Consider the following 26,599-nt stretch of genomic DNA (forward strand, 5'->3'; position numbering starts at 1 on the left):
ATACATATTTTTGGCAATCTTTTATTAGTAAACATCCAACAATTCCCTTTTTTTTTTACACATTTGGAAATACACTGCAAACAAGTGTTCTCAGGCATTTAGTTAGAGTCAATATGAAACTTAATAAAAAAGTAAATTGATGATTAAACTGATGGTTTTACTGCAAATGGTGTACAGATATATTCGCACAACAATAGAGTATAGTCATTGATTCGTGTGTCATTTTAATGATATATATATACATATGTACTGTAAAAAAAAAAGAAACATAACATGGATCAATCAGATTCCCAGGGCCAGCCCAAGACTATATTTGATATTTATCACTGCAAAACAACTGTTATCAATGCCTCATATTTCCAAATAAGGGAACGGTGTGTCATAATTATCATACATTTTTTAAGCAATTAAGTGATCAGCACTTTAAATCATTAACAACAATGATTAAAAAATGGTTATTATGGTAAAACAGTGGGGTTTTGGCACCCATGTTTACTGTAGCGCTAAGAGATGAGCAAACACTCCTACAGACGTTTCTACAGGATTTACGGGCCAATTAATACAACTGTAAGTAATTCTAGGTACTGGAGTAATTTCCCTTTTCTTAATAAAAACTGCTGAAGCTGTGCTGAATGACTATCTGTGGGAATGAGATCACCTTTTTTTGCACACGTGTCACTCTTTAGGGGCTTCTTGCATTAGGTCACGATATGAATGCCACAACAAAAAGTATTGCACTTTACAGGAACATCATGAAAGCATCATGCACTCATTAACTGAGACGCTTCAAGGCAAATAGTCGTCTACATTGACAATCTGATTGGGGCTAAAATTACTCAGTGGAGAGAAGACAAGCGTAAAATTACAGAGATTGATTGAATTTAGGCTTTGGGTCAATTCCTATTGTATTTCATTTAGGCCAATAAAAGAGGTAAATTAAACTAATGCAATAGAACATGGATCGTATTAATGACTTATGTGATGGGAATGTCTCTGTGAACGCTGTTATACACAATTAAAAACCAGTCGTGCAGCTTGGTTTTTCTTTTTTTTTTAAGAGGAATGAGCAAGAAAAAAGTAGAAGAAAGAGTGGAGACCGAGGTCAGCGTGTCAACACACAGCGCCACGTCTGACTCTCCACCTATAACCTTCTACTAATGGGAGATTTAAGCCCTCAAAAATGAGCTTCCTCTGAATGCAGCCCAGTTTCCAGATCTCATCGTCTTCATCCCAGGCCAAGCAGTAAAACAGTACGCGTGTGCGTGTGTGAGCTGCTGCCGAGTATGTGACAAAAAAACAAAAAGTAAAGTTTATGGGACAATTAAAGAATTTGGCAATACCTTAGAAAAATCTGCTTCCCTTGGTAAGCGGTTGTAAAGTAGCAGTTAAAAGCTAAAGACCGGCACCCTCACCAGTAGGCGGTTAGATTAAGATTAGAGGGCAGAAAGCTGTGAGGGGTCTGCACACCATGGGCCATTACATACACTGAATTCTGTCAAAGCTTCTTCAGTGATTATAGGGGGAAATGTGGGATACATGTAAGCCACAGTCACTATTTTAACCTCTGATTAAAGCAGAATAATCAGGAGATGTTGACTGAGGTTACAATTTAATCTGTTATCATTCTTAGGAGTAATATATGTCCCTGAAAAAATCCACAACTACATGAAATATGCTCACTTGTCCATCAAATGTAAGGCACCCACCGAACGCTACTTGCTACCTGAATCTTTCTTCATGTTAACTTTTCTCCCTGTTCCAGCTACATATGAGTAACCATGCAGACATGAGGGCGGTATCAAAAATGATGAACTGCTCCTTCAGCAGAAGTGAAGCAGGCTCCCCCACAGGCCTTTCATTTCTGCATCTTTTTACCGTGTGATTGTAGTTTAACAGCGATCACAAGGTAAAATAGAAACGTTACGTTTGACACTGCGAGGAGAAGGTGAAATATTGACTTCTTTCTTCAACATCATTATTTAAATTAGTGACTACACACACACACACAAAAAGAAGAATCCTTCATGAAGAACGTTTGGAAAGAAATCTCCCCAAAAAAAAGGCAATAACTTAAGATGATTTGGTAAGGACTTACAAATACACATCTGTGAAGTTCTTCTGATCAGCCCGGGGCTCTGATGTCCTTCACAGAAGCCAGAAACATTGCACGAAAGGGGGTATTTCACATGTGAATGATTTAGCATTTTGCTAATGCTCTGCAAACCTGTAGTATTTTCTTCTGCCAGCATTCGTCTAGGATGTTGTGTTGTTGTTTAGTGCCAAGAAAAGAACCTCCTGTGCCCTTGATGTGTTTGATGTGTGTGTGTGTGTCTTAAGGATGAAACCGGCCGGGTCATCAGTCACTGGCGTCATCAGCAGCACGTTCTGCGAGACTCGGAGGCCTGCCGTCCCAGTTTGAAGCTTTTCCCTGTAGTGCCTCCTGCTGCGTCTGCAACAGGGATGCGCTTACCTGTGGACACACACACACACACACACAGTAGCACCAATCTGAATAATGCTTTAAATTCAATGTCATAAAACATGTATTGTCGGCTGCATTATGTTGTACAGGACACTGCTGCTGTGTGTATTAGGTCCATTCTCGTCAGAGAATTGCTGAATTATTTCTAACACAGCATAAAGAAACTTTCTGTGATACAATATAATGCTTGAATCATAATATTTGTGCTGTAAACATGCACTGGAGGGGAAAAAACGAATTATCTTAATCCTGTTCTTTGCTGAATTTGTCAGAGCAGTTAATAACAACCTGAGGTCGTTCAAGCCAGGAGCAGCAAATGCTCAAGAAAAAAAAAACAACACTTACTTATCTCTATAAACACCTCGTTGATGTTAATGGCATTCTTGGCGCTGGTTTCTACAAAGATGGCATGGATGGAGTCAGCATAGTCCTTGGCATCCTTTTCTGGCACTTCCCTGTAAATATGTCAGAAACGACTATGTTGCCACATGTGCACAGGCTGTCCGATTTCTTGCTCAACCTGGTAACCGTCTAACGTTTTGATACAAATATTTTCAAAGAAGATATCACAAATTCATGGACCAGGAGCCTTCGCTCTAAACTCTGTCGAAGATAACAGAAAAAAACACCACATTCCCATATGAATGAAGACAGTTTTGAGATATACAGTGCATCTGGAAAGTATTCACAGCGCTTCACTTTTTCCACATTTTGTTACAGCCTCATTCCAAGTTGTATTAAATTAATCTCTTACCTCAAAATTCTACACACAATACCCCATTACGACAATGTGGAAAAAAACAATTTTTTTTTAACATTTTTTGAATTTATTAAAAATAGAAAACTAGGAAATCACATTTACATACGTATTCACAGCCTTTGCAATGAAGTAAATTCAGCTGATTGGACATAATAAGGAAAGGCACACACCTGTCTATATAAGGTCCCACAGCATGAAACACCAAGCATGAAGTCAAAGGAATTGTCTATAGACCTGCGAGACAGGATTGTCTTGAGGCACAAATCTGGGGAAGGATACAGAAATATTTCTGCTGCTTTGAAGGTCCCAATGAGCACAGTGGCCTCCATTATTCATAAATGGAAGAAGTTTGAAACCACCAGGACTGCTCCTAGAGCTGGCCGGCTGTCTAAACTGAGCGATCGGGGGAGAAGGGCCTTAGTCAGGGAGGTGACCAAGAACCGGATGGTCACTCTGTCAGAGCTCCAGCGTTCTTCTGTGGAGAGAGGACAGCCTTCAAGAAGGACAACCATCTCTGCAGCAATCCATCAATCAGGCCTGTATGGTAGAGCGGCCAGACGAAAAGCCACTCCTTAGTAAAACAAACATGGCAGCCCGTCTGGAATTTGCCGAAAAGCACCTGAATGACTCTCAGACCATGAGAAACAAAATTCTCTGGTCTGATGAGACAAAGATTGAACTCTTTGGTGTGAATGCCAGGCAGGAAACCAGGCACCGCTCATCACCAGGCCAATACCATCCTGGATGAAAACCTGCTCCAGAGCGCTCATGACCTCAGACTGGGGCGAAAGTTCATTTTTCAGCAGGACAACGACCCACAGCCAAGATCTCAAAGTGCTAAGCTTGTGGAGTCATATTCAAAAAGACTTGAGGCTGTAATTGCTGCCAAAGGTAGATCAACAAAGTATTAAGCAAAGGCTGTGAATACTTATGTAAACGTGATTTCTTAGTTTTCTAAGAAACTAAGATTTAATACAATTTGGAATAAGGGCTGTAACATGACAAAATGTGGAAAAAGTAAAGCGCTGTGAATACTTTCCGGATGCACTGTAAGTGAAGTTCACCTGGCATCTGAAAGGTCACATTTGTTGCCAGCGATGGCGACCACTATATTCGGAGGACCATGCTGACGCAGCTCCTTCACCCAATTCTTCAGTGTTTGGAAGGACTCCTAATGACACGGGGAGGCAACATTTTAATACTGAATGAGACAATAAGTAGACAAACACATGTATACTTCCCTTTCTAGTCAAGAGTCTAATAAGATTTTTTAATGGATAAAAACATTGGATGTCAAGTGGGAAATAAAAAAAAGGAGCTAGCAGTCAGTTAGCTTAGCACAAAGACTGAAAACAGGTAGACACAGCTACCTTGGCTCCCTCCAAAGGTAAACATATATGCCTACCTGGACCTCTAAAGCTTACAATTCCATGTGCTGTATCTGCCAGAACATTTCTTGGACAAGAAAAAAAGTCCAAACACATCCCTCCTTTTTTTTTTTGCAAAAGATTAAACAAAACAGATACATGATGTTTTTAAATTCAGGGGTGCTGGAAGGAAGATGTTATTACATTTTGGCAGACTCTAAGCATAAGTGAAGTTAACCAGCTGCTGAATGTAGCTTCATACCTATCTTATTTAAAAGGACGTGAGCCTGATATTGGTCTTATGTCATCACTAGCAATAATACAGATAAGTGAATAAGTGACACATGAGGCTTATGCATTCAGAAAAATACCACATCAAGATGTTTAGTACTTATTTTGAGCACAAAAAAATAAAATCACCTCTTTTGTGATGTCATAAACAATGATGGCCGCCGCTGAGCCTCTATAGTACATTGGCGCCAGAGCACGAAACTATATAGGAAGACAGAAACATGCAATGGTGAGCATTGTCTTTTTTTTTTTTTTAAATCAAGGAAGAATACTGTGTGTCTACTAAAGCTTATGGTTCAGCTTTATCTCTGCATAACTGAGACTGATGTCATTAACACTGAATATAGCTTCGAAATTAAACAAGAATGTAAATGATCTTGTTCAACGTCACTCAATCCTGAGACTTCTTCGAAGACGGTTTGCCCTGATTTCAGTCCAATTGAATATGAAAAGAGTGATAAATATATCATTTCATTATAGTTACATAACTGTATATTTTTACACCCCATAGACCATCAAACACTGCTGTGGCTTTTCTCAGACTGCAGCTAATCCATTCCATAAGCACAGCCTATTTAAAATGTCTCACTTAGTTTCATTAAGCTCAATAATATCAGCTGAAAAAAGCTACATAAATAAGCATAAAAGACAATATACCATACCAAAGCCCCAGTACTCTGAGCCTATACAAGCGCAGTGGCTTTCATTTAAGATGGAAGTATATAGCAAGCTTTCCATGAAGACCTCACACATGTGAAAGCTATCAAGAGAAAGATGAGCAGAAAGTGTCAAGAGCTGTTAGCGTTTGGATATTTATGGAAGATTATATATTTGATCTTAACCCAATACATCACACAGTGCTGCATAATCAAAACAGCATGTGCAAAATTTCTAAATCCACAGCTGCCTGGGAGGCTGGGGCTTTGCCAGGTTTTGGTATTTTGCTGGTGAAATACTTTCCAGTGCACAGAGAGAGACCTGGCTCCATCTATAAGGCTGCTGTCATAATATTTAAAAATGTTTTTCACACCACATCTGAAGGGAACAATAAAGTCAAAAACAACTACAATATCAGTCAAAGGTATTTGACCTTCCGTGAATGTCCAACGGCTTTAAAGACAGAGTGAGCATAGAACCGTGCAGATTAGAAACTGTGTCTGGAGTAAGTCCTTCACCAACCTTCAGCTCAGGAATAACATTTATATATATAAATGAAGAAAAGCTGAATTTATCTCTCTTAATGGCCACAGATGTTCTTACTAATAGATGCATAATTACACATGTCTTGCATCTGGTAAAAGCAGGGCATCTACTTGTAATCCTGGCTGGCCTGGGAGCACCTCGGGATCCCCCCGGAAGAGCTGGAAGAACTGTCCGGGGTGAGAGGGAAGTCTGGGTGTCCCTGCTTAGACTGCTGCCCCTGGATAAGTGGTTGAAGATGGGTGGATCTACTTGTAGCATTATTAACCTGAGTGCAAGCCGCTGCAGATACTGTCTACTTGCTCGATTATTATCCATAAGTACATCACTTTGTGCACTGACTCCATTTTTCCAGTGCACGTCCTGCTGCTCACATATTATTACTAGCTCAGGCTAACATAACACCACCGGAAAAATCACCACCGTCACTGCTGCTGCTGCTGCTGGCAACAGAGCACCAGGAGGAATCTTTCAGAATCTTTTCAATGCATCTCTCAATATGTGCAGCACCAAGGTTTTTACCAGGCTGATAAAACCATGTGTCATGTATTAACTAATGATATTTATTTTAATAAGAACAACCCATGTCTCAGAAAGACCTTCACTTGGAATGACCCTGCTTTCCCGCCAATTCTATTTTCCTTTACAATGTGATGGAATAAACTATCCGTCTTGGAGTGACACTGTTACCTCAGGAAAGCACACATTCCACATAATTATAGTTGTTACTGGCCCCAAGTCCACCAACGGCAATCCAGCTTGGGATATTTGGCAGAGGCACTGAGGAGAGTGCTGTCTGTTTCGTTGGCTAGTGTTAGTCTGCACCACCACCGCCAGTCCTGTGTGGTCTATCTGTGCTTTAACCCAAAGAGCAATCACAGCGAGGCCAGACGTCTGGCCACACAGCTCCGCTGATGTCCAGCGAGTGCTGATTAATTTGCTGAAACCACAAGCTGGGTGTATAATGAAAGGCACCCTCCTACTCCAGTAGGATGCAAGCTTCCCACTGCTTGTTTTCTCTGAGAAGGAGCAGTCTGAGGGAGGGAGGGAGGCCTGGATGACTTGTTGACAGCTGGGCTCAGATATGGATTGTGGAAATCACAGAGCTTTTCCTTTTCGCCCCTTGTGTCTGCTTACATGTGAATTGGATGGTTTTGTATTCCTCTGGCCTTCGTGGGGCCAAAGCTCCACAGAGGTTAGAAAACAAGTCATAAAAGTCCTCATAACACAAAAGACACGCACATGCAAACACATGCAAAACCTTCAAAACTGGTGTTGCTACTTTTTCATACTCATATGTAAACGACTTGGGAGACTGAGAGACTACATGGGAGTGAAAAGGCAAACAAAATGGGAAAGAATCACAAAAATAGGAGCAAGCACAGAGTAAAAAAAACAGGACAATCTGACGTGGGCTGGCAGTGTCTCCCAGATAAGATGTGGCACACGCCAGCAGGCTGAGACAGCTCGAGTTTTATCGTCTCATCTTGTCCTAAATGGGATGAACTGATGTCCCCTAAAGGCCACAAATAAGAAGCACAGGCCTCCAGGGAGGGAAGGAGGATAAAAGACAAGCAACATCTTATCTCACCTCTTTGGAGTGTGCAGCAGCATGGGTACAACCGCACAATAGCAACGGACTGTGCATGAGAAAAGAGAAGGAAAAGCTCCGAAAAAGGGGAAGTGGTGTGGATGTGAGTCAAAAGAGAAAGCAGTCTATACAAAGTCTGGGTATTGGTGTCCATTTCACAGGCTTCACTGTTAAACTTACACCCAAATACACTGAAATGTACACAGCATTTGAACTTTGTGTAGATGACAGCAGAGTTTAAATATATAAGATGCGACAACTTAACTTGAAAACAACACTCACTGTGCTCTGATTTAAATACTGAAGAACCATCACACTGCATTTTATTCTACCACGAGTAAATTAAATTAAAAAAAGAATATGGTAATTAGTAGTAAAGGCGCAGAACTCCATAGAAAGGTAGATGTTGCCCCCTATCAGAAGCGATGACTAACTGCAGCATGCACATTCCCCCAGGCCGGTTCAGGGAGTGGTGCATGTTTCACTTCCTTCACAAGCACTTGGAGACAATGACATGACTTTCGAGGAAGGCAAAGTGATCGATGACAATAACTAAACTCTTTGTTTTCCTGCTAAAACATACATGAAATATGCAACAACCTACTAACTTTAGTGTATGCTACTAACCCGCTCCTGTCCCGCCGTGTCCCAGATCAGGAACTTGTGCAGCTCGTTTTGGTATTGCACTGTCTTGGTCATAAAGGACGCCCTGATGAAGAGAAACTGTGTTAAAGAGGGCTGCAAAAAGTAGCATTCAGCACACAGCATGAACTCCATTCTAGCGTAGGAGACTGCAGGAACTTACCCAATTGTTGGGTTGATATTTGGGTCAAAGCTGTCCTCCACAAATCTCCAAACAATACTTGACTTTCCAACTCCAGTATCCTGAAGAGACAAAATAAAGATGATGCTGTCTAACCATGGTCAGAAATAATAAAAATCTGGCAATAAGCCTGTATGATCAAGCCTTTTTGCGGCATAATTTTTCCTTCTTTCCTCGGTTGTTACCGCAGGAATGTCTAAACAAGGGTCCTGTAGAACAACTTGTGGTTTACAAGGTTGTTTAAGCAGTCTAGACGTGGATAAAATGTGAATTCAGCGGTGAATCAATTGTAATAGTTTATTCAACAGCTGATCTGGTTTGGATAAACAAAGCCAATCCTATACTATAAGAGCACTGTTTGCACTACTTTCACAATGCCACATTGAAACCATGGCGAACCGGACATTTTAGTCCAAAAATGTTCCAGCATTGTCTTATTTTAACAGTTTGATTAACAGTCAATAGTTTCAGTTCTGTTTTTAGCTGCAAGGGAAGCTTGTGTTAGTTTTCTAGATACCAGTGAGACAAAAAGAAATAAAAATCTTCTTCTGTTCTTACTGCGGGACCAGATTAAACAATTAGCGTGCCCCCTCTAAGGGAATCCTCCAAGTAGAAGATGGAAGAGAGGAGGATGTGAGAATGTAACATCAGGAACATGTTAATGGGATATTGAATGATGACTTGGTAATATAATGTACTGCCACACACTTTAACTCAGTTCATTAGCATATCCTGCAAAACAGACACATCCATTAGTGTGCTATTATATCCATTAGAATATGATGGAGGAGCAGTAGTAGGATGTAGGATGCTACAGGTATAGTTAGATGTACAGTGAGAGCTACAGGCATACAAATTCAGATAAGAAAAAATCGATCCTGACTCACCCCCAGGAGACAAACTTTTAACTCTCTCAGAGCCATATCGATCTCCTCTTTTAAAACGAGTGTGTGATGATGATCATTGACAGTTTTTCTCCTCTGGCTGCTTTTTTAAATCTTGAATATTCTTCAGGTTGTCTTTGTTTACAAACTACTTTACACCATCGCGGTCAAAAAGGTGACAAATGCACATCTCAGGTTCGCTAAAAACTCTTGCTATATGCGTTAAAACGTCCAGCAACGCGTCGCATTTGCCATATTGTTATTTTTTTGTAAACAGCTAGCTAGCTAGCTAACAGTGAAGCCACCAAATCGCTCAGTCTCCATCTTGAACTACGCCGCGCGGTCACGTGATTGTTCCGGCTCTTTTTTTTTTTTGCTTGTTTGGAGATACACAAAGCCCACCGGCTGTATTTAGCCTCAGTTATGTCGAGTTTGTGCCCGAGCTGAAAACGGTTCTGTGGCTATCTGTTTACAAAAAATAATCCACCGGCGAATACCAGCATCAGGAAGTACTTTCAGGAAGTAGTTTGCTGCCTTGTTTGAGTGACAGCTGTGCGGTGGTGACAGCCCATACGGGACGGCAGCCCGCAGAGCCGAGCTGATACTCAAGATGGCAGGTAATGGCTCTATTTAAATCGTGTTTTCTTCTATACTTTGGCGCTATGTTAACATTAAAAGAGTGTAATTGTTGTTTTTTGAGTTGATGGTTAATCGGCGGTTCCTACTTTACTCCTTATGTGGTAATTCTAGGTGAAGTGCTAGCCAAGGCGAGTCAAGTCAAGCGAAAGGGTTGGACAAGCCATGTTAGCCAACTTAGCACCGCTAGCCTGCTAGCTAACGAGAGCTTCTCATGGCTATCGAAATGTGTAACTTTGAGGTCGCATTCAGACATTTGACCACTTAGTGTATCTTGATACATGTTTAGGTCACTACATTATTTAGTAATTAGGTCTCGCGTGTGCCGTCCGATGTGTTTTTTATCGAACTGTTGTCATAGGAAATGCTAGCGAGTTGACCTAGCTAACAGTAGCCGACTTGCTAAAGTCCTTTTCAGCCATAAGCTGATCAAATCCCTCTTTATACCATAACAAAGGAGATATGTTGTTCTTCGTCAACGTGCTTTTAGTGTGATGTTCAAATTCTCATCATATTATTTACTCTCCTCACGAAAGATAGACATTTAATGTACCGTTTCGGCATAGGAGTTGTTTTTATATTTAGAGCACATTCCCTTGCTTGCCAAGCTGTAAACACATGCTTCTCCTGGGACTTCTTTCTGGGCTCTTCGATTACCCTACGCTGCTATTGTCCTATACTAAGGGCTGAAAAGTAGTAGCAGTAACTCCTGACAGATGTCTGTCACATTTTTAATAAAAGTACTTAGAATGTGTTTCAAATCACCTCTTTGCGTTAAACTGCATGATGATTGTACAGGAAACAACAAATCATGGTCAACCAACTAGACTGGAACTCACTGAATGAGATGTCTGACTCCACATGCTTGGTAGCTTTGTTTACCTAAAACTATTACTCAAATTCTGAAGGAGTTATAAAAATGGTTTTTATTAGACCGCCCTGTGTATTTGCCAGTTTACGTCACACACACACTGAACATGTCTTGTCCTTGTGAAACCCTCTTGTGTAGGTTCCAGGTTTGATTACACATCATCAGGCTGCATAACTGTGGAAAACACCTCATTATGAATTAACTGCTATAAAGATTATATTTAAAGTGTTTTGTGATTAGACTCTAAAGCAAAAAAAGGGAAACTGTATTTACTCCCCTGCACTGATTTAGAGATACAGCTAAGTAACGCATTGACAATGCACTATATACATTAAGACTGAGCACCAGGTTATTCAATAAAATAATGAGAAGTACACGGATAATTAACTGCAACCAAAAAGTATACTAATAAATTGATAAAACAGAAATTGTATGATCATTAAAAACAGCAGATTGTATGAGAGTGGATAGATTTTACTGTAGGGGAAAAACTGAATAAATACATAGTTAGATAATTAGTTGTATCCAGAATATAACAGGAAATTAAACATAAGCCCACAGCTGGCCGTTCATTTGATACACCTAACTACACCTAAGCCAGTCTGATGCAACCCTAATAGATGTAGGTAATAATGTCTATTTTTTGTTGACAGTGATGTTGTTTCAACTCTGTGTTTACTTTGGATGCTTGTGTCTGTGATCGTATTGCATTAAAACTCCATTTACATCATTCAGAAGGGCCACAAGAGAAATCTTGTGCATTAAAAATGACAACCGACGCAAAAAAACCTAACACTATTGCCTAATAAAGCAAGTACATCAGCATAGATTGTTTCTCTTACATGCCACTCCACTGATAGTGTCACATGAAAGTGCCAGGTTCTGCTTTCGCAGGGTTATTAATCTGAATGACCACTGTTATGTATTGTCTTATTGGAAGGAGACTTTGGTCCCTCCTTAGTAATTGTCCGGCCTTAAACCTGCCATTCCGTTGCTACCTTTCATTTTGTAGAGGGTGTGGTATGGAGTGATGGTATGTTGATGACATGTCTGCATCTGTGTGTGTCCCCCCCGCCTAACTGCCTTGTCTTTGCAGGTCTATCTTTATACTTTGAAGATAGCCATGATGATCTGGATGATTGTAAGTACCCCAGCAAAACAATATATCCTATACTGTAGGATCAGTTTTCTTGCACTTGTTCAACAGGGGTTATGTTTGCATCGCTCCAATATGTGGCTTTAAAATCACTTTTGTCTCCCTTGCACAGTTGGATTTGACGACTACGGTTCAGAGTGCGACGGCATCCGCATCACAGCCTTCCTCGATGCAGGACAAGACAACCTAACTCCTCTTGGGAGGCTAGAAAAGTATGCCTTCAGCGAGAATGTTTTCAACAGGTAGGGGGAACCCTGTCGTCACGGCTGTTCAACTAACCCTCAGCTAAAACAAACGAAATACAATTTGAAACATTCAGATGCATCTCAAACACATGACTGCTCGCTACTGCAATTAAGGTTCAAAGTAAAAGTCCCACTGTTTGGAGCCGAGTTTCAGCCACAAATGTACACATCACAGGTGTAATCATTAACGAAAACCATGCTCGCTCATTCAGCTACCGCTCTGTTTTGCATTTTATTTGCTCTATTTACACACAAACGTGTTATTCCAATTATGACTCTCTGTGTTTTCAAGCTGTGTTTTAATACATCTGCAGTTATGCGCATGTATTCTCATGCGTATAAAGCATTCAACCACACCTTGACACCACATCTTAGAAACAAGGAAACATATGCTGCCTACTGGAAGTTGCTATCAAGGAAACATCTGTTTAAAAAAAAAAATACAAAAAAATTATGACGTAGGCATCATAACATGTAATGTGGGATTATCATTACCAATGTCTGGTCTTAATGCATCTCTAGACTGTCTGCATTCCTGTCTTACTAATACCTGTATTAGTTATACAGGGAAAGAATGCCACGCTGCTTAAAGTAAAGCCCTGGGTGGATGTTGTCTTTCTGAACGTAGCATTAGGCTGATGAGATGTGGTCTTAACATTGTTATGTATGTACATGTCTATTCTTATCTTACGTTATCTTAGTCTTACAGCATTTCAGTTAAGCTCAGTGTATTCAAAGTTTTCAATTTCTGAAGAGTTCAGGTCCTCTACAAACATGTGAAACTGCCACATACATGTTCAGCTCCTGTTGTCATGCTTTTCATGCTCAGCTTCGCAGGGTTCGCGCCCTCCTGTCATTCACACTTACATGTGTGTGTAATAGGGTTGGGCGGTATCCAAATTTTGACACCGTTTGCACCTGAGAGAGAGAGAGAGAGAGATTTAATTTTAATTCAGCTGCTGCAGCCTACAATTCACGGCAGGTAAAGTGCATTATAAACTGCCTGAAACATGACAAGCGATCTTCAGTTAATATAGTTTTTATTGAGGCTATTTAAAAACACATATAGCAAAATGACTTTTTTCAAATTTCATGCTGGCAGCACGCCGCGGTATTAAACTGGTATGAGCCCGTCCCGATGTGTTTCTGTTTTTTTAATTTTATCATGTTAAGAGCGCAGCCCTGTGCAGTATCTATGTTAGAAGTTACGCATGGTAATAAAAACACTTGTCCGGTAAACTGAAAACCTGCCGGTCACGTTTTCCGCTGCCAAGTTTTTCTAATGGAAACGACTAAAATGATAAATGTAGGCTCAGACGACAGCACCAAACTGTTGGCTTGTACCTACACCGTTCAGAAAATAAATACCGTCTCAGCTCTGGCTCGTCAAGCGCAGCAGTGTTCTTCTAAGGGACCCGGTCACAAGTGCGACTATAGTGCGCTCTCTCTCTCTCTCATTCACGCTGTCTCGTCATGTTCATAAACTTTATCAAACATCTCCAAAAGTAAAATATATGATACTACTGAAGTGAAACTGAAGATTCAACCACACAAGGCATTAAATAAAATCTGTTTATTGATCCTTATCTTCTATATAAGTACATTGCATTTTTTTTATTGACGGTATTAAAAATGATACCGTCGCTACCTGTGTGCCCCGCCGGTATACCTCAATACCCTAATACCGCCCGACCCTAGTGTGTAATGTACTTGACAGCTCTGTCACGGCTGCGTTACTGCTGTGAACATTCAACACTCGGCCAGCATTGTACTAACTTGTAGCTCCTGTTGCTTTCTAGGCAGATCGTGGCTCGCGGGCTGCTTGATGTGCTTCGAGAGTTCAGTGACAATGAAAATGATTTTATCAGTGTCATGGAGACAGTTGCCAGAATGTCAGAGGATGGAGGTAGATACATTTTTCCTTTGTCCCTTTCCGCTGTTGCTGCAGCTGCAGTTGTTGATTTATTTTGGTACATCGAGCTTATGCTGTAACGTGTGCACACAGAGCCCACAGTGCGAGCTGAGCTGATGGAGCAGGTCCCTAACATCGCCATGTTTTTGCACGAGAGCCGGCCTAACTTCCCAGCTGCTTTTTCCAGATACTTGGTACCGATTGTTGTCCGGTATCTCACTGATCCAAATAACCAGGTAGGTTTGGTCTTTAATTAAATAAAATGTTTGAGTACAAGGGCCCAGATTTGTTGCATTATTTCCAGTTTTGTTTACTCCTGCTTCATCTTTTCCAGGTGCGCAAGACGAGTCAGGCAGCACTGCTTGTTCTGTTGGAGCAGGGCCTAATCTCTAAAGCCGACATGGAGACCAAAGTTTGTCCGGTTCTACTCGACCTCACAGAGCCTAGCAGTGATGATGACTACAAAATTGAGGCAGTCGCTGTAAGAAACACTTTTAAATATTTAGTTTTCTATCATTTATTCTATTAATTTCATCCACAATGTTATGTTTTTGGGGAATAGTCTTTCATTTGTCATCCATTATTGAACTATCAGAGTTTAAAAATGCATTAGTGAGTTGAATTAATGTTTTATCTAGTTTCATTTTAAGCAAAGCCATCAAGTTTTCTAAAATCCAAACATGCATAACCTTCTCAAACACATACAGGTTTCTTGTCTTATCGTTTCCTTTCTTGGTGCACAGTTTGTTTCTTTCTGTAAATCTGTTAAAGCACTTCATCTATTGTGAGGCTGGAAGTTGTGGTGGCTCAAAGCACTCTTTATCCCCTCCTGCAGATCATGTGTAAAGTTGTCACCATGTTGAGCAAAGACACAGTGGAGCATCTACTGCTGCCACGTTTCTGTGACCTGTGTAGTGATGCCAGACTCTTCCAAGTGCGCAAGGTAAACCAAACCATCCACATCATTTCCATCTCTACATTGTTGATGTTCTGTTTCAGACTGCAGTCACCACTGTGACAAACGTTGCCTAAGCTAGGGTATAATGGTGTTCCTGCTGTTCCATCAGTGTAAATTCAATCACTCTGTGAGTCAGCCTTAATTCTGTTTCGAGCATCAACTTACCCGACACTACGCTGCTGCTGTTGTTGTTGTTTTGGGTGGAATGTTAATTCTCTAGCTGCTGCCTGTTGGGAGAGAGAGCTGCTGTTATTTATTGGTAGTTACATGCTGAATATATATCCAGAACTTTTGAGATGATCATGTATTTTGTATCCTACCTTTTGGCTTGTTATGTGGTATCGGACAGTGAAGAGACTGATAGCACTATGAGGCTGTTGTAAAAGACAAGCAAAATAAATCAGTGCTCCATATAACACGCCCTTTATTCTATGTTTGATTTTTGTAGTTTTGTTTTTTTTTTAGTTTAATTGTTCTTACCATATTTGTGTACTGTATATGTTGCAGGTGTGTGCAGCAAATTTTGGAGAATTTTGTTCTATTGTGGGTCAGGAGGCCACAGAAAAATTACTGGTGAGAAACCTGAGACTCCATTTTCATTGCATATTTAATTGTGTGCCATTATCTAACTTGTGAAACTTTAATGGGGAGTGCTTTAAGTGTGTTACATCATTGGGAAGACAAGTGGTGGCATTTGTTCTTTCTGTTAGACGTTTGCACAACACTCTTCTGATTTTTTTTTTCCCCCTACATAGATGCCCAAGTTCTTTGATCTGTGCTCAGACAGCCTTTGGGGCATCAGGAAAGCCTGTGCCGAGTGCTTTATGATGGTCTCCAATTCCACATCTCCTGAGGTGCGACGTTCAAAACTGTCCCCCCTGTTCATCAGTCTCATCAGTGACCAGTCCCGCTGGGTAAGATTCACATGCACAGGAAAAATGGCAATTCAGGCAATTGCTTAAAAGTACACGCACATCTATGTGCAACTTCCTACATACTGTGATGACATTAAGGTTGTTGCTTGATGTTTTTTTTTTCCTCCTCACCAATGATTTAAATGGCTGACTTATTCCACTTTCAGGTGCGACAGGCTGCCTTTCAATCTCTGGGCCGTTTCATCTCCACCTTTGCCAACCCCTCCAGCACAGGCCTTTACTTCAGAGAGGATGGAGCTCTACTAGAGGTTCCCAGGTGTACGTCAGACAGGTAAGATCACATGAGCCATGCTGGGCTTTATCACAACTACAAACCCAAAAAAAAAGACTATATCTTATTTTTGTGTATACCGGTACTATATTTTTTGTGCTGCTGTGTATATTTGTGTGGGGAATAACATTTTCAGTCTGCAGGAGAATTAAATTTGGTGTAGGCTCACACAGCTTTATGTGTGAGCCAACAATTACATGACTCATGGTTGTAATTCAGTGAGCATGATCAGGATCAACCAGTTAAGCGTTATCTACAGAAACGGTGGGAGCAGAGTTTCAGACGATGGTTATAGTTGTGGCTTCAGTATCTTTAAATAATAAAAATTCATTTCCATGTTTGTTTTCTTTCTCATGTTAGCGACTGCTCCCTGAACTCCCTGAACTGCTCCGACATCAGCGGCTGCCACACAGAAAGAACCGTCAGCCACACGCCGCCTAACCACGACGGTCGTGCCACACCATCGCCAGAGCATGTGTCGACAGCTGACAGTGAGGAATTGCACAACTTTGATGACAGTGACACTTCTGTTCCTGGAGACACACGTGGCGGCCGCACCCACACAAACAGCAACAGCCCCACAGCTACAAACAATGCTAAGAATACAAAAGAAACGGAGCAGACGGATGAAAACTTTAATTCTTTCCACTACTGGAGGTCTCCTCTACCAGACATTAGCGGGGAGCTAGAGATGCTAACTGGTCAAACATCAGAGGTGGCAGAGAAGGAGGAAAAGAGAGAGATGGAAATGGAGGAAGTTGAAGAGAGTTGTCCTGAATCCATGTCCAGCCATGGCAAAGCTACCAGTGATCAGATCCAAAAGGTTTTGGACTGCTTGCAGCCACACATCGATGACCCTGATGTACAGGGTGAGTACAGAGACCTGGGCTTGTTTCACTTGGTTTGATGCAGCACTCTGGCCTGTAGATTAAGCTGTATATGTAATTTTCCTCCAGCTCAAGTTCAGGTACTGTCAGCAGCTCTGAAGGCAGCGCAGCTCGACAGTCCATCAGACAACAGTCCAGCTGAGCCCGAGCCAGAGGTGCAGCCTGAGGACAGCACAGAGAGCCTGTCTGAGGAGAGCAAATCTGTGGAGATGCAGTCAGAGAGTGAGGGGAGCCCCACCGAAGAGGAGCAATCGATGGAGACTCCTCCGGCCTCAGAGTCATGCCCTGTCCAAGAGCAAGGAGACGAGGAGACCCAGACAGAGCCCCTGGATTGCCAGGAAGAGTCTCCACCTAATTCCCCCATTCTGGTAAGGGACTATTCAGTATGTAGCTGCAGTTATGTCATCTAAAGCTAAGTGTTTATGTATAGTGCTCTTCGCCCCAGGTGTTGTGCAGCAATTACATACTGTTAAAACGTCATATCTGAGGCTGTAGTCCTGCAGCCTGTGGCCCTTTGCTGCGCATCATCTGCCTCCCTGTACTCCTAATGCTTCCCCTGACACTGTCTGTTAAAGGCAAAAAAATCTATCTGCCACATCCACAAGTGTCTTGTGGATGTGGCAGATATTCTGTCACCCCATAACAAAAATCCTGTTTTTGGCCTTCAGAATTGGAGGGAAAAAATGAGCTTCTTCGCTGTGTAGTGCGCTTTTTTGTTTCATCGTGGCGTCTGTGTGTGTGTGTGTGTGTGTGTGTGCAATTTTCCATAGGAGTCTGAACTAATTGAGAGTGTGGAGGAGGAGGGAAAAGATGACTCAGCTCACAGCCCATTGTCTGAAGACAAGCCTAAGATCCAGGTTAGTATGCACTTTACATCCTGTAAATATTGATCAGCTCCTTCTATGCTCTGTATTGATCAGTACAGACATGGACTATAAAATACCCCCCCCCCTCTTCACCATGCATCCATATAACTCTGATCATCTCTCTTGTTGTCAGAATGTCATCCCACAGCAGCTGTTGGATCAGTACCTCTCCATGACAGACCCGGCCCGGGCCCAGACGGTGGACACGGAGATAGCCAAACACTGTGCCTTCAGCCTGCCAGGGGTGGCGCTCACTTTGGGTCGACAGAACTGGCACTGCCTCAAGGACACATATGAAACCCTTGCTACTGACGTGCAGGTGGGAGAAAAAAAACTACCCGTCAAATGTGGGATTTGATTCAGTGTTTGGTCCTAATTGGTACCACATGAGAAGTACAAGTCGTGGTCTGACAGTGAGGTCTTTGATGCAGCGTATTTGTAAGCTTATGTCTGCTCCGCGTTTGTTTATCCCAGACTGACTGTGCAAAAAAAAAAAAGCCTTGGCATGACAAAGGGAACTGCTGCAGTACTTTAAATAGCACTGACACTGACCGACACAGCACCACCTGTACGTCCTCATAGCCCCGAATGCTGCTGAAGGACTAAAAGTCCAGAGGGCTTCATATTTTTAGGAGACGCTTTCTTGATACTTTTTTGTAAATTTCCCCCTCGTCTCTCTCTCTCAGTGGAAGGTGCGGCGTACGCTGGCTTTCTCCATCCATGAGTTAGCAGTCATCCTGGGGGACCAGCTGACGGCTGCAGATCTGGTGCCCATCTTCAACGGTTTCCTCAAGGACCTGGACGAGGTCCGCATCGGCGTGCTCAAACACCTCTATGACTTCCTGAAGGTACGATTGCAGGTTGAGCTGATAACACTTTCGGAGGCCGTTTTCAGAGTGCTCGATAACCAAAGCGTGCATGTGCATTTTGTGTCATAGCTGCTGCACGCAGACAAGAGGAGAGAATATCTGTACCAGCTGCAGGAGTTCATGGTGACGGACAACAGTCGCAACTGGAGATTCAGATACGAGCTGGCAGAGTATGTCTCCGTTTCCTTCTCCATGTCTTGCAGGCCCAGATTCTGATATTGTAAATGTAGTTAAGAATCATTCTGCTGGCTTTAATAAGCCATTTTCTGTTATGCTATGTACATTTAGCCTGTGTCTGACTAAAGTGCTGTGCCTGTGTGTTCCTCCAGGCAGTTGATCTTGATCATAGAGTTGTACAGCCACTATGATGTGTATGACTACCTCAGACAGATAGCACTCACACTCTGTTCCGACAAGGTCTCCGAGGTCAGGTGGATCTCTTACAAACTGGTGAGTATGAAGCTGATTTTTTTTTTTGGATTTGGGGTGACGTGTAAAACATCTGATGTGACAGATAATTTAGCTCAGCAGAAACAACGGAAGGTCTAACACAAAAAGGGAAATGAATCACGCAGATGGGCGATGATCAGTATGTGAGTGTGACGATGTCCTCATGGGTTTATTTGCAAGAACTTCCTGTTCAGCTCCCATTACCGAATCGGTGACATCACATGTTTGCGTTTCTTCTTTTTAAGCGTTATTACTGTGTCCTCAGGTGGTGGAGATCCTCCAGAAGCTGTATGCATGCGGGGCCGACGACCTTGGCTTGAACTTCATCAACGAGCTCACCGTCAGGTTCTGCCACTGTCCCAAGTGGGTGGGGAGGCAGGCCTTTGCCTTCATCTGTCAGGTGTGTAAAGCTCATCTTAAGTTGCTTGATGTGAAATGGGTGGAAGTGCAGTATCAGTATCCAGACCTCAACTCTGTAGATCACCTGATTGAATGTCCAGACTGCTGTTGGCAGAAAAACACATAGGTTAATGTCTAAGTAATAATCTAGATTAAATCATTTATGGTTTAATCTCAAATCAACAGTGACAGGAACACACTGTTCTTGTGTCACACCTGATGAGAAGAATGTTACTAACCTTATCTGTGTGGCCCTGAGCCTGTTGGTCCACTTTTCGGTCTGCTTCAGATGCTTTTGTCTCTCTTGGCTCAATCCTTCCTGTGCCCAGCTTGCTGACTGTGTGACTGTGAATATTTCCTGTAGGCCATAGTGGAGGAGGACTGCATGCCCATGGAGCAGTTCAGCCAGCATCTGTTGCCCAGCCTGCTCAGCCTCTCCTCAGACCCCGTGGCTAATGTCCGCGTCCTAGTGGCCAAGGCTCTACGACAGAGTGTGATGGAGAAAGGTAATTCATGACAATCAGGCCACTTCAAGCTGATCCAACACTGTGATCTTTAAGTTTAGATTCAGACATCTGGAACTTTTTCTAACAGTATGTAGACACTTTCAGGGCGTTCCATTGCTCACGCACAGCAGCATTCATCCATTTTCCTGTCTTCTAACTGAGTTTTGTGTGCAGCTTACTTCAAGGAGCCGGGCTGTGCCTATGCCGACGAGCTGGAAGAGACTGTGATGGCTCTGCAGTCCGACAAGGACCGGGACGTCCGCTTCTTTGCCAGCCTGGACCCAAACAAAAGCTTGATGGACACGGCTCCCTTGATCTAGCCTCAGCTCCATGTCCTGCACCCCTCTCCACCCTCCGTTACAGCCTGTCTTACCTACCTACCTACCTGTCTGTCTGTCTGGCTGATACTCAGTCAGCATAACCTACAACACCAGCACCTGACCAGAACCCCAACCACTCGCCTGCTGGGCAGATCCATCACCAAGGACCACTTGATGAGAACCATGTCAGATTCCAATATAAAAGTGTGAGCATGCTCAAACAACACCTCTCTGTCTCTGGTTGGGCACTACAAAGCGCACATTATGTTCATAACAAAAAAAAAATGCAAACTTCTCAGAGTGTTTAGAAAATGAGCAGGACTCAGACGTCAGCTGCGCCACCTTGTGGCAGCTGCCGTATTTACTCACACCCCCGCCCTCCTCCACACTAACATCGACTCTGTGACGGGCTTTCTCATTCTCCAAAGCTAATTGTAAGCTTGATTATAAAATTGAAATGAATTTTTTTCTTAATTCTTTTTTGTTTGTGGAATTTTTTAACGAACAAGCGGGCGAAGCCTGCCTGACTCTTGACGTGTGCACTAACTCAGGGGGACTCATCTGAACCTAAACAGCATTATTAGCCTACATGATAAGAAGCAGCAGCAGCTCCTGGATCTCTGGAACTTACAGCAGCCAAACCAAGTAGCTCCGCTGGTGTTTCACGCCTCATTTCCTTGCCTCAGACATCCTTTTGTCTTCTGAGGTGTCCTCTGGGTTATTGTCTGTTCCCTTCGACCTTTTTTGTCATATCACTCTCTCTCCCACAGTGGCTCTACATGGGCCGCTGAAACCACTACTACTGCACGGACAGCACAGTGATTCTGCCACTCAGCGCTAACTCTTGATTCAAACCATATCTTGTGACTTTTTTTTTTTAATTTTTGTTTTTCTCAAAAGAACAACCTTAAGAACTTGTCGATCGCTTTCCCACCTCTCCCCCTCTTATGTGTCTGTTAACCAAAAATGTGACACGACGCGTCTCCTGGAGCAGGAGACGGCAGGAGACCAATGAAATACCTCTGTTTGGACGTGACTGGCCAGTGTGTCGCGCACGTAGAGGGGGACGTCGGCGGTTCAAACGGGCTCGGAATGTCCTCAGCCAGTGATTCTTTTTGAGCGATCTGTGTGGTGATGACAAAAAAAAACAAACATCAGCAACAAAAGGGCTCATGATGATTTGACACAGGGTGACGCAAAACTCAGAGAAGAGGAAGAAAGCAAGCACACTGATGGATTATGCATGTTTCTCCCCCTCCCTCCCTCCCCCCCTCCCCCCCTTGTGTACAGTCTGTTCCTTAAGGTTGACCTTCTGATATATTTGTGACCATGGCTGCTTTCAGTGGATCTGACTGACCAGTTGTACAGTAGGATATAGGAGTAGCTGTGTTAGGAGACTGAAAGACAGCTTGATCATTATTTCCCCGTCTTGGTGGGATGATTTAAAGTATGAGGTTTCTCTCTCTCTCTCTTTTTTTTTTTTTTTTTTTGTACAGCTTGAACCTGTGGAAAACGGTGATGTGTGTTATTGGAACCAAGGCCAGTTTAAGTTGAGATGTGTGTGAATATTGGGAGCAGTCACCAAGTCACTTTCATTATGTCTCATGAGCTTGTTTTCCTCTGTAAATGATAACCTCCTCCTCCTCCTCCATGTTTTTTTGGAACATAGACATAAGTTGAAAACTTAAGCTGATTGTGGTGTGCTGTGCATCTCAAGTCTTTCTTCCTTCGAAAGGAGAGCTCGCTGCAGTAATGGCGGTGACCACTCATCTCGTCTGTCTGCAATTTTGTGTCCATCTCATTTTTTTTATGTAGTAGAACAGTTAATATATACATTTTATGAAAATTATTTTTCTTTTTCAATTATGCACCACTGTTCAAAGATTTTATATCCTAACTTTACAAAATTTACAACCTTTGTAATTTTCAATGGTTTCTTTTAAAAAGACATTTTATGTAATGTTATTTTTAGTATTCTGTAAATAAAATGATGAAAAGTACAAAGTTATTATGCAGCATTTATTGTGTGATTTGTGTTGGGCAGGCGAGTCAAATAAAGATTTGAGACATTGAATATGCATTCAAAGCTGCCAACAGTCATCTGTTCTGTAAAAACAACAATTAGATCAATTTTTACAAACAATTTAACCCCTTTGTTATGTTAAGGATCAAAAAATGTCAACAGCAAGAAAACAAAATCGAAACTTAATTCAAATTATTTAATTTTACTAAATTAACATTACTTTTTCCCTTTGGATTCTGCAGATAAATAAGTTAATTGGTAGATTGATCAATAAAAATCAATCGTGAACAGCTCTAAATATGTGAGTTCACATCTAACATTATTAGAATTAAGTAAAAAAACATGCTGTTTTTATGAGAAAAATACATTATTATTTAATTGTCAATATATAATTATTATTAATACTATCAATAAGGCTGCAGGATCTCCCAGATGGGCCATTGTTGCTTCCATGAACATGTCTTCAATGCAATCTGCTTTTTTTATTTCTCAAAACAAAAATAATATTTTTCCACATAAAAACAAAATTTATTTTTTTACTTAATTTAATGCAATAATTCAGACCACTGAAACATAATTCCACCCGTGAAGTTTTCCTGTTTTAAACCTGATGTGAGTGATCAGATCCTGATGTGTCTCGTGTACTCACAGATGTTTGTACAGATGTTTGTGCACATCTCAAAGTCTCATCTCCGTCTGAACAGCAGCAGCTTCCGGTCCCACGCGGTGCTGCCAAAGCTCTGGATGAGCTCCATGCCGCAGCGGGTCTCCAGGTGCTCCCGGGCGTGGTCTGCCATGTCCCCTCGGATTTTCAGGGTCTTAAAGTGGTCGAAGTCTGAGCGGCCAAGCTTCCTGAGCCGGCGGGCTGCAGAGCGGTAACACTTCCAGGGCTGCGCCTCCAGCAGCAGGTGCTGGCTGACGGAGGCCAGGCGAGAGAGCAGCTGCAGGAGGCCAGAGTCCCCGTGGTTCAGGTGGACCCACATAGTGACAGCCAGGCACAGACACAGGTGGAAGTGGGGGCAGCTGTGCTGGTGCAGGTAGTCCTGCAGCTGACTGGAATCTTTAGTGATGTCCAGAGGGATGAAGGTGATGCTGTCCCGCAGAGGGTTCGACTGCTGGGCTCGCTGGATCAGGGTCTCATCCAGGTCAAAGCCCAGGAGACGAACTTTCCTCCTCTCTGGCTCCTGCACTAGGTGTTCGTACAAGGCTACACTCAGCTCCTGCCATTCACAAAGAGCCGTAATTAAATGTTACAAATGTTATTATAATACATAACCACATGATCAGAAACATCAACACAGGCTCACCCCTGAGTTACATCCCACGTCCAGGACCAAAGTGGCGCCATCATGGCCGTCGCTGAAGCCTAAATCCTGAAGAAGTGTGGCTGGAATCAAACTTAGTCGATTCTCTGGAGGATTGAAGGTGTAGTAATTTATAAAGTTGCCATAAGGAGCAGCACCGGGATCGTTTATTTCATCTTCAGCATCGCTGCTCAGCGCGCATGTTGCCATTGTATTGTGTCCGTCTCCAAAATGCTTCCGGGCTGAAAACATGGTTACGGTGTTTGTTCCTTGGTGGAAAACTAACAAAACGAACCACTGTTAACGTTAGGTAGATTGTTTTTTTTCCCAGTATGTTAGTTTTTACAAAGCCTCCAAAGGGCTAAACACAGCTAGCATGTGCCTGAGCAATAGCGAAGGAACAGTAACCATAGTAACGCCACCAAAGCGCCATAAAACGGTTGAGGACGGGAGTATTTTTTTTTTACCTGGAGAAAATATTTCTTACTGCTTCTCATTTTATTTAAATATTAGTTACATTTATCTACTCAAGTAGTTTTTGCTACAGATTCGCCCGTACGGAGTGTAATATCCACTCCAGACCACTAGATGGCGCGCTACAACTTTACTCACTGTTTCAAATCCGGGCTTCCGTACCTTACGAAAGGTTTGCTAACTTCGCATGTCGGTGTGTTGACATTGAGCATTGAGAAACAACAGTCGTGCGGTTAATACGGCATATAATAATAAAAGGTAAGAAAGGACAAATGTGTTTTCTTCAAAAGCTCGTTGAACCGGTCGGTTGTGATTACTGACACCGCGGAACGAGTGTTGGTTAGTTAGCTTGATGGGTGTCAGTGACAGAGAGGAAAGAGTGTGCAGGCGCAACGCAGGGTTTGAGTTCATTGCCAGTAGGTTTGTGCAAAATCGTATCGTGTGCAATTAATCGTCAGAAAAACTGTCACCGATTAATATTTGCCACTTATCGATTACGGCGATTGGTGCCTCGTCATGATGACGCCTTTTTGTGTGCGACGTACTCTCGCCATCACCCGCGTGAGCCCACAATAAAAAAAAAAAACATGTGAGCCCACAATAACAATAATGGCGGAAGGCAGTGGTGTTCAGTTAAATGATGCGGAGCAGCACAACTAACAGAAGTTCAACGTCTGTCACCATAAGCCGGAGACGAGGCCACAACGCCGGCTACAGCTGTATATAGTGCCGCGACATGCATTAGGTGAAGCGTGGAGCGTTGGTTGTTGCCATAGTAACTGGATTTTTGCTCGTATCTTACGACCAAACTAAGCTCTGGAAGAACGTAACGCAGGTTGATTTGCACAGACACACATTTAAATGTCGAATTATCCGGTTTGTTTGTTTATTTTTTCTGCTGCTGTTCTATAGCATGAGTGAAAACATGCACTAGTCTGTGACATATTCCAGTCACAGGTTCATTTGCACAGACACATTTTTTTAGCTTGAAATAATCACTGATGTGACTTTTCTGAACTTATTTGTCCTGTTTAATTTTAATGTTGATATGCACTGCTCTGTGACCTGAAGATACAAGGACAAAGTTACTTGCAGTTTAAGCAGTTTGTTTCTGTTATCAATACATATTTCAAACATGGCTGGTTGGTGACTAATCACTACTTTAACCTGTTAGAATGAAGTAGTTAACTTGACTGATGATTTGTCGGTATCATGCTAGGACACTGTGCTGATTTAGAGTCAAAAACATGTAAGTGCAATTGTCATCAATTAATCGTCAAATTAATCGTTATTGGCTAAATGCCACAATTAATCGTGATTAATTTTTTTGCCAATATTGCCCAACCCTACTAGACCTGGCAAATTGCCAGTCCGTCGAGTTAAAACATAAATATCAGACTGTAAAACACAGTTTCCTGTTTAATAACCAAGTTTTAGATAAGTGGACTCGCCATTTTTTCTACTTCTCATTAGTGGCAGACAGTGTGTTTTTAACTCCACATTTACTTGACCATTGTAGCCTGAAGTTACTTTAGAATGATTTGTCACACTGTGGTTCCTGGTGTATCAGAATAGTCTAATGACCCCTCTAATCCTTAGGTGTACCTCGTGACTGACCGGATGATGATGATGATGATGTGTCAGTGTGTTTACTGTTTTTGTATTTGGCTGCTGACCCTCCTCTCACTTCCTGTTCCTGTCAGGATCTTCACCATGGTGTCAGGGAAGCGACTGGCTGACATTGGCTATCGGGCATTTTCTGCCTCGATGATGCTGCTGACGCTGTACGGAGGCTACCTGTGCACGGCGAGAGCGTACCGCTACGTGGACAAGCAGAAACAGCTGAAGGTGGCGGCAGAGAACCAGGATCCCGAAGCCATCAAAGACTGATAGTACACGGGCTGCACTACTTCTGTGGACATTTCTTCATTCCTTCCTGTGCTTGTCCATCGTTAAGAGGTTTGATGTCACTGAGGGACGAGGTTTTGTTTGAAAGACTTCATTAAGCAAATCAAGCAGGAAAATATTTGCATCAGAGAGCTCGCACTGTGCCGGCAAGGAAGATGGCTGCATATGTTTGTACTGTATGATATTAAATGCCTTTATGCACAGAGTAGTG

General features: G+C 42.4%; 4 protein-coding genes and 1 long non-coding RNA gene across 6 annotated transcripts; 2 read left to right on the forward strand and 3 right to left on the reverse strand.

Annotated features, from left to right (window-relative positions):
* Nucleotides 1–974: 974 nt before the first annotated feature.
* Nucleotides 975–9,803, reverse strand: rab22a (RAB22A, member RAS oncogene family). 2 transcript variants are annotated; one of them, XM_028404982.1, is made up of 7 exons: nucleotides 9,402–9,803; nucleotides 8,497–8,576; nucleotides 8,319–8,400; nucleotides 5,030–5,101; nucleotides 4,307–4,413; nucleotides 2,828–2,937; nucleotides 975–2,470 (listed from the first exon to the last, which is right to left on the reverse strand). In XM_028404982.1, the coding sequence occupies exons 1-7, from the start codon at nucleotides 9,435–9,437 to the stop codon at nucleotides 2,373–2,375; spliced, it is 585 nt and encodes a 194-aa protein (XP_028260783.1). In that variant the 5' UTR covers nucleotides 9,438–9,803; the 3' UTR covers nucleotides 975–2,372. The 2 variants fall into 2 exon arrangements, with proteins under 2 accessions (XP_028260783.1, XP_028260784.1); XM_028404983.1 differs by lacking the exon at nucleotides 5,030–5,101.
* A 121-nt stretch (nucleotides 9,804–9,924) lies between these two features.
* On the forward strand, nucleotides 9,925–22,759 carry ppp4r1l (protein phosphatase 4, regulatory subunit 1-like). Its single transcript, XM_028404980.1, has 20 exons — nucleotides 9,925–10,015; nucleotides 12,002–12,046; nucleotides 12,174–12,303; nucleotides 14,106–14,212; nucleotides 14,312–14,454; nucleotides 14,553–14,699; nucleotides 15,054–15,161; nucleotides 15,684–15,749; nucleotides 15,932–16,090; nucleotides 16,258–16,382; nucleotides 16,743–17,251; nucleotides 17,339–17,637; nucleotides 18,040–18,126; nucleotides 18,269–18,454; nucleotides 18,822–18,983; nucleotides 19,074–19,174; nucleotides 19,334–19,454; nucleotides 19,720–19,854; nucleotides 20,218–20,359; nucleotides 20,534–22,759. The coding sequence occupies exons 1-20, from the start codon at nucleotides 10,009–10,011 to the stop codon at nucleotides 20,677–20,679; spliced, it is 2,925 nt and encodes a 974-aa protein (XP_028260781.1). The 5' UTR covers nucleotides 9,925–10,008; the 3' UTR covers nucleotides 20,680–22,759.
* Nucleotides 15,351–20,218, reverse strand: LOC114435338 (uncharacterized). Its single transcript, XR_003670579.1, has 3 exons — nucleotides 20,093–20,218; nucleotides 15,497–19,958; nucleotides 15,351–15,403 (listed from the first exon to the last, which is right to left on the reverse strand). It is a non-coding gene; the product is annotated as an uncharacterized LOC114435338 (long non-coding RNA).
* Nucleotides 21,709–24,310, reverse strand: bcdin3d (BCDIN3 domain containing). Its single transcript, XM_028404981.1, has 3 exons — nucleotides 24,010–24,310; nucleotides 23,352–23,922; nucleotides 21,709–21,803 (listed from the first exon to the last, which is right to left on the reverse strand). Exons 1-2 carry the CDS (start codon nucleotides 24,256–24,258, stop codon nucleotides 23,389–23,391), a joined length of 783 nt encoding a protein of 260 aa, XP_028260782.1. The 5' UTR covers nucleotides 24,259–24,310; the 3' UTR covers nucleotides 21,709–21,803; nucleotides 23,352–23,388.
* A 309-nt stretch (nucleotides 24,311–24,619) lies between these two features.
* On the forward strand, nucleotides 24,620–26,591 carry cox14 (cytochrome c oxidase assembly factor COX14). The gene is made up of 2 exons (XM_028406363.1): nucleotides 24,620–24,738; nucleotides 26,184–26,591. Exon 2 carries the CDS (start codon nucleotides 26,194–26,196, stop codon nucleotides 26,368–26,370), a length of 177 nt encoding a protein of 58 aa, XP_028262164.1. The 5' UTR covers nucleotides 24,620–24,738; nucleotides 26,184–26,193; the 3' UTR covers nucleotides 26,371–26,591.
* The last annotated feature ends 8 nt before the right edge of the window (nucleotides 26,592–26,599 follow it).

This window comes from Parambassis ranga, chromosome 5 (assembly GCF_900634625.1).
Source record: "Parambassis ranga chromosome 5, fParRan2.1, whole genome shotgun sequence".
In the NCBI taxonomy this organism is placed as follows: domain Eukaryota; kingdom Metazoa; phylum Chordata; class Actinopteri; family Ambassidae; genus Parambassis; species Parambassis ranga.

What these genes read in the sequence shown, in the direction of transcription:
- rab22a (XM_028404982.1), bottom strand. Translation starts at nt 9,437, where the DNA reads ATGGCTCTGAGAGAGTTAAAAGTTTGTCTCCTGGGG. An exon ending in TAAAAGTTTGTCTCCTGGGG is followed by an intron (nt 8,577 to 9,401) that starts GTGAGTCAGGAT and finishes TTGTCTCTTCAG; the next exon opens with GATACTGGAGTTGGAAAGTC. An exon ending in TGTGACCTTTCAGATGCCAG is followed by an intron (nt 2,938 to 4,306) that starts GTGAACTTCACT and finishes ACATATTTACAG; the next exon opens with GGAAGTGCCAGAAAAGGATG.
- ppp4r1l (XM_028404980.1), top strand. An exon ending in AGCGAGAATGTTTTCAACAG is followed by an intron (nt 12,304 to 14,105) that starts GTAGGGGGAACC and finishes GTTGCTTTCTAG; the next exon opens with GCAGATCGTGGCTCGCGGGC. An exon ending in CGATGACCCTGATGTACAGG is followed by an intron (nt 17,252 to 17,338) that starts GTGAGTACAGAG and finishes ATTTTCCTCCAG; the next exon opens with CTCAAGTTCAGGTACTGTCA.
- bcdin3d (XM_028404981.1), bottom strand. Translation starts at nt 24,258, where the DNA reads ATGTTTTCAGCCCGGAAGCATTTTGGAGACGGACACAATACAATGGCA. An exon ending in ACGTGGGATGTAACTCAGGG is followed by an intron (nt 23,923 to 24,009) that starts GTGAGCCTGTGT and finishes TGTGAATGGCAG; the next exon opens with GAGCTGAGTGTAGCCTTGTA.
- cox14 (XM_028406363.1), top strand. Translation starts at nt 26,194, where the DNA reads ATGGTGTCAGGGAAGCGACTGGCTGACATTGGCTATCGGGCATTTTCT.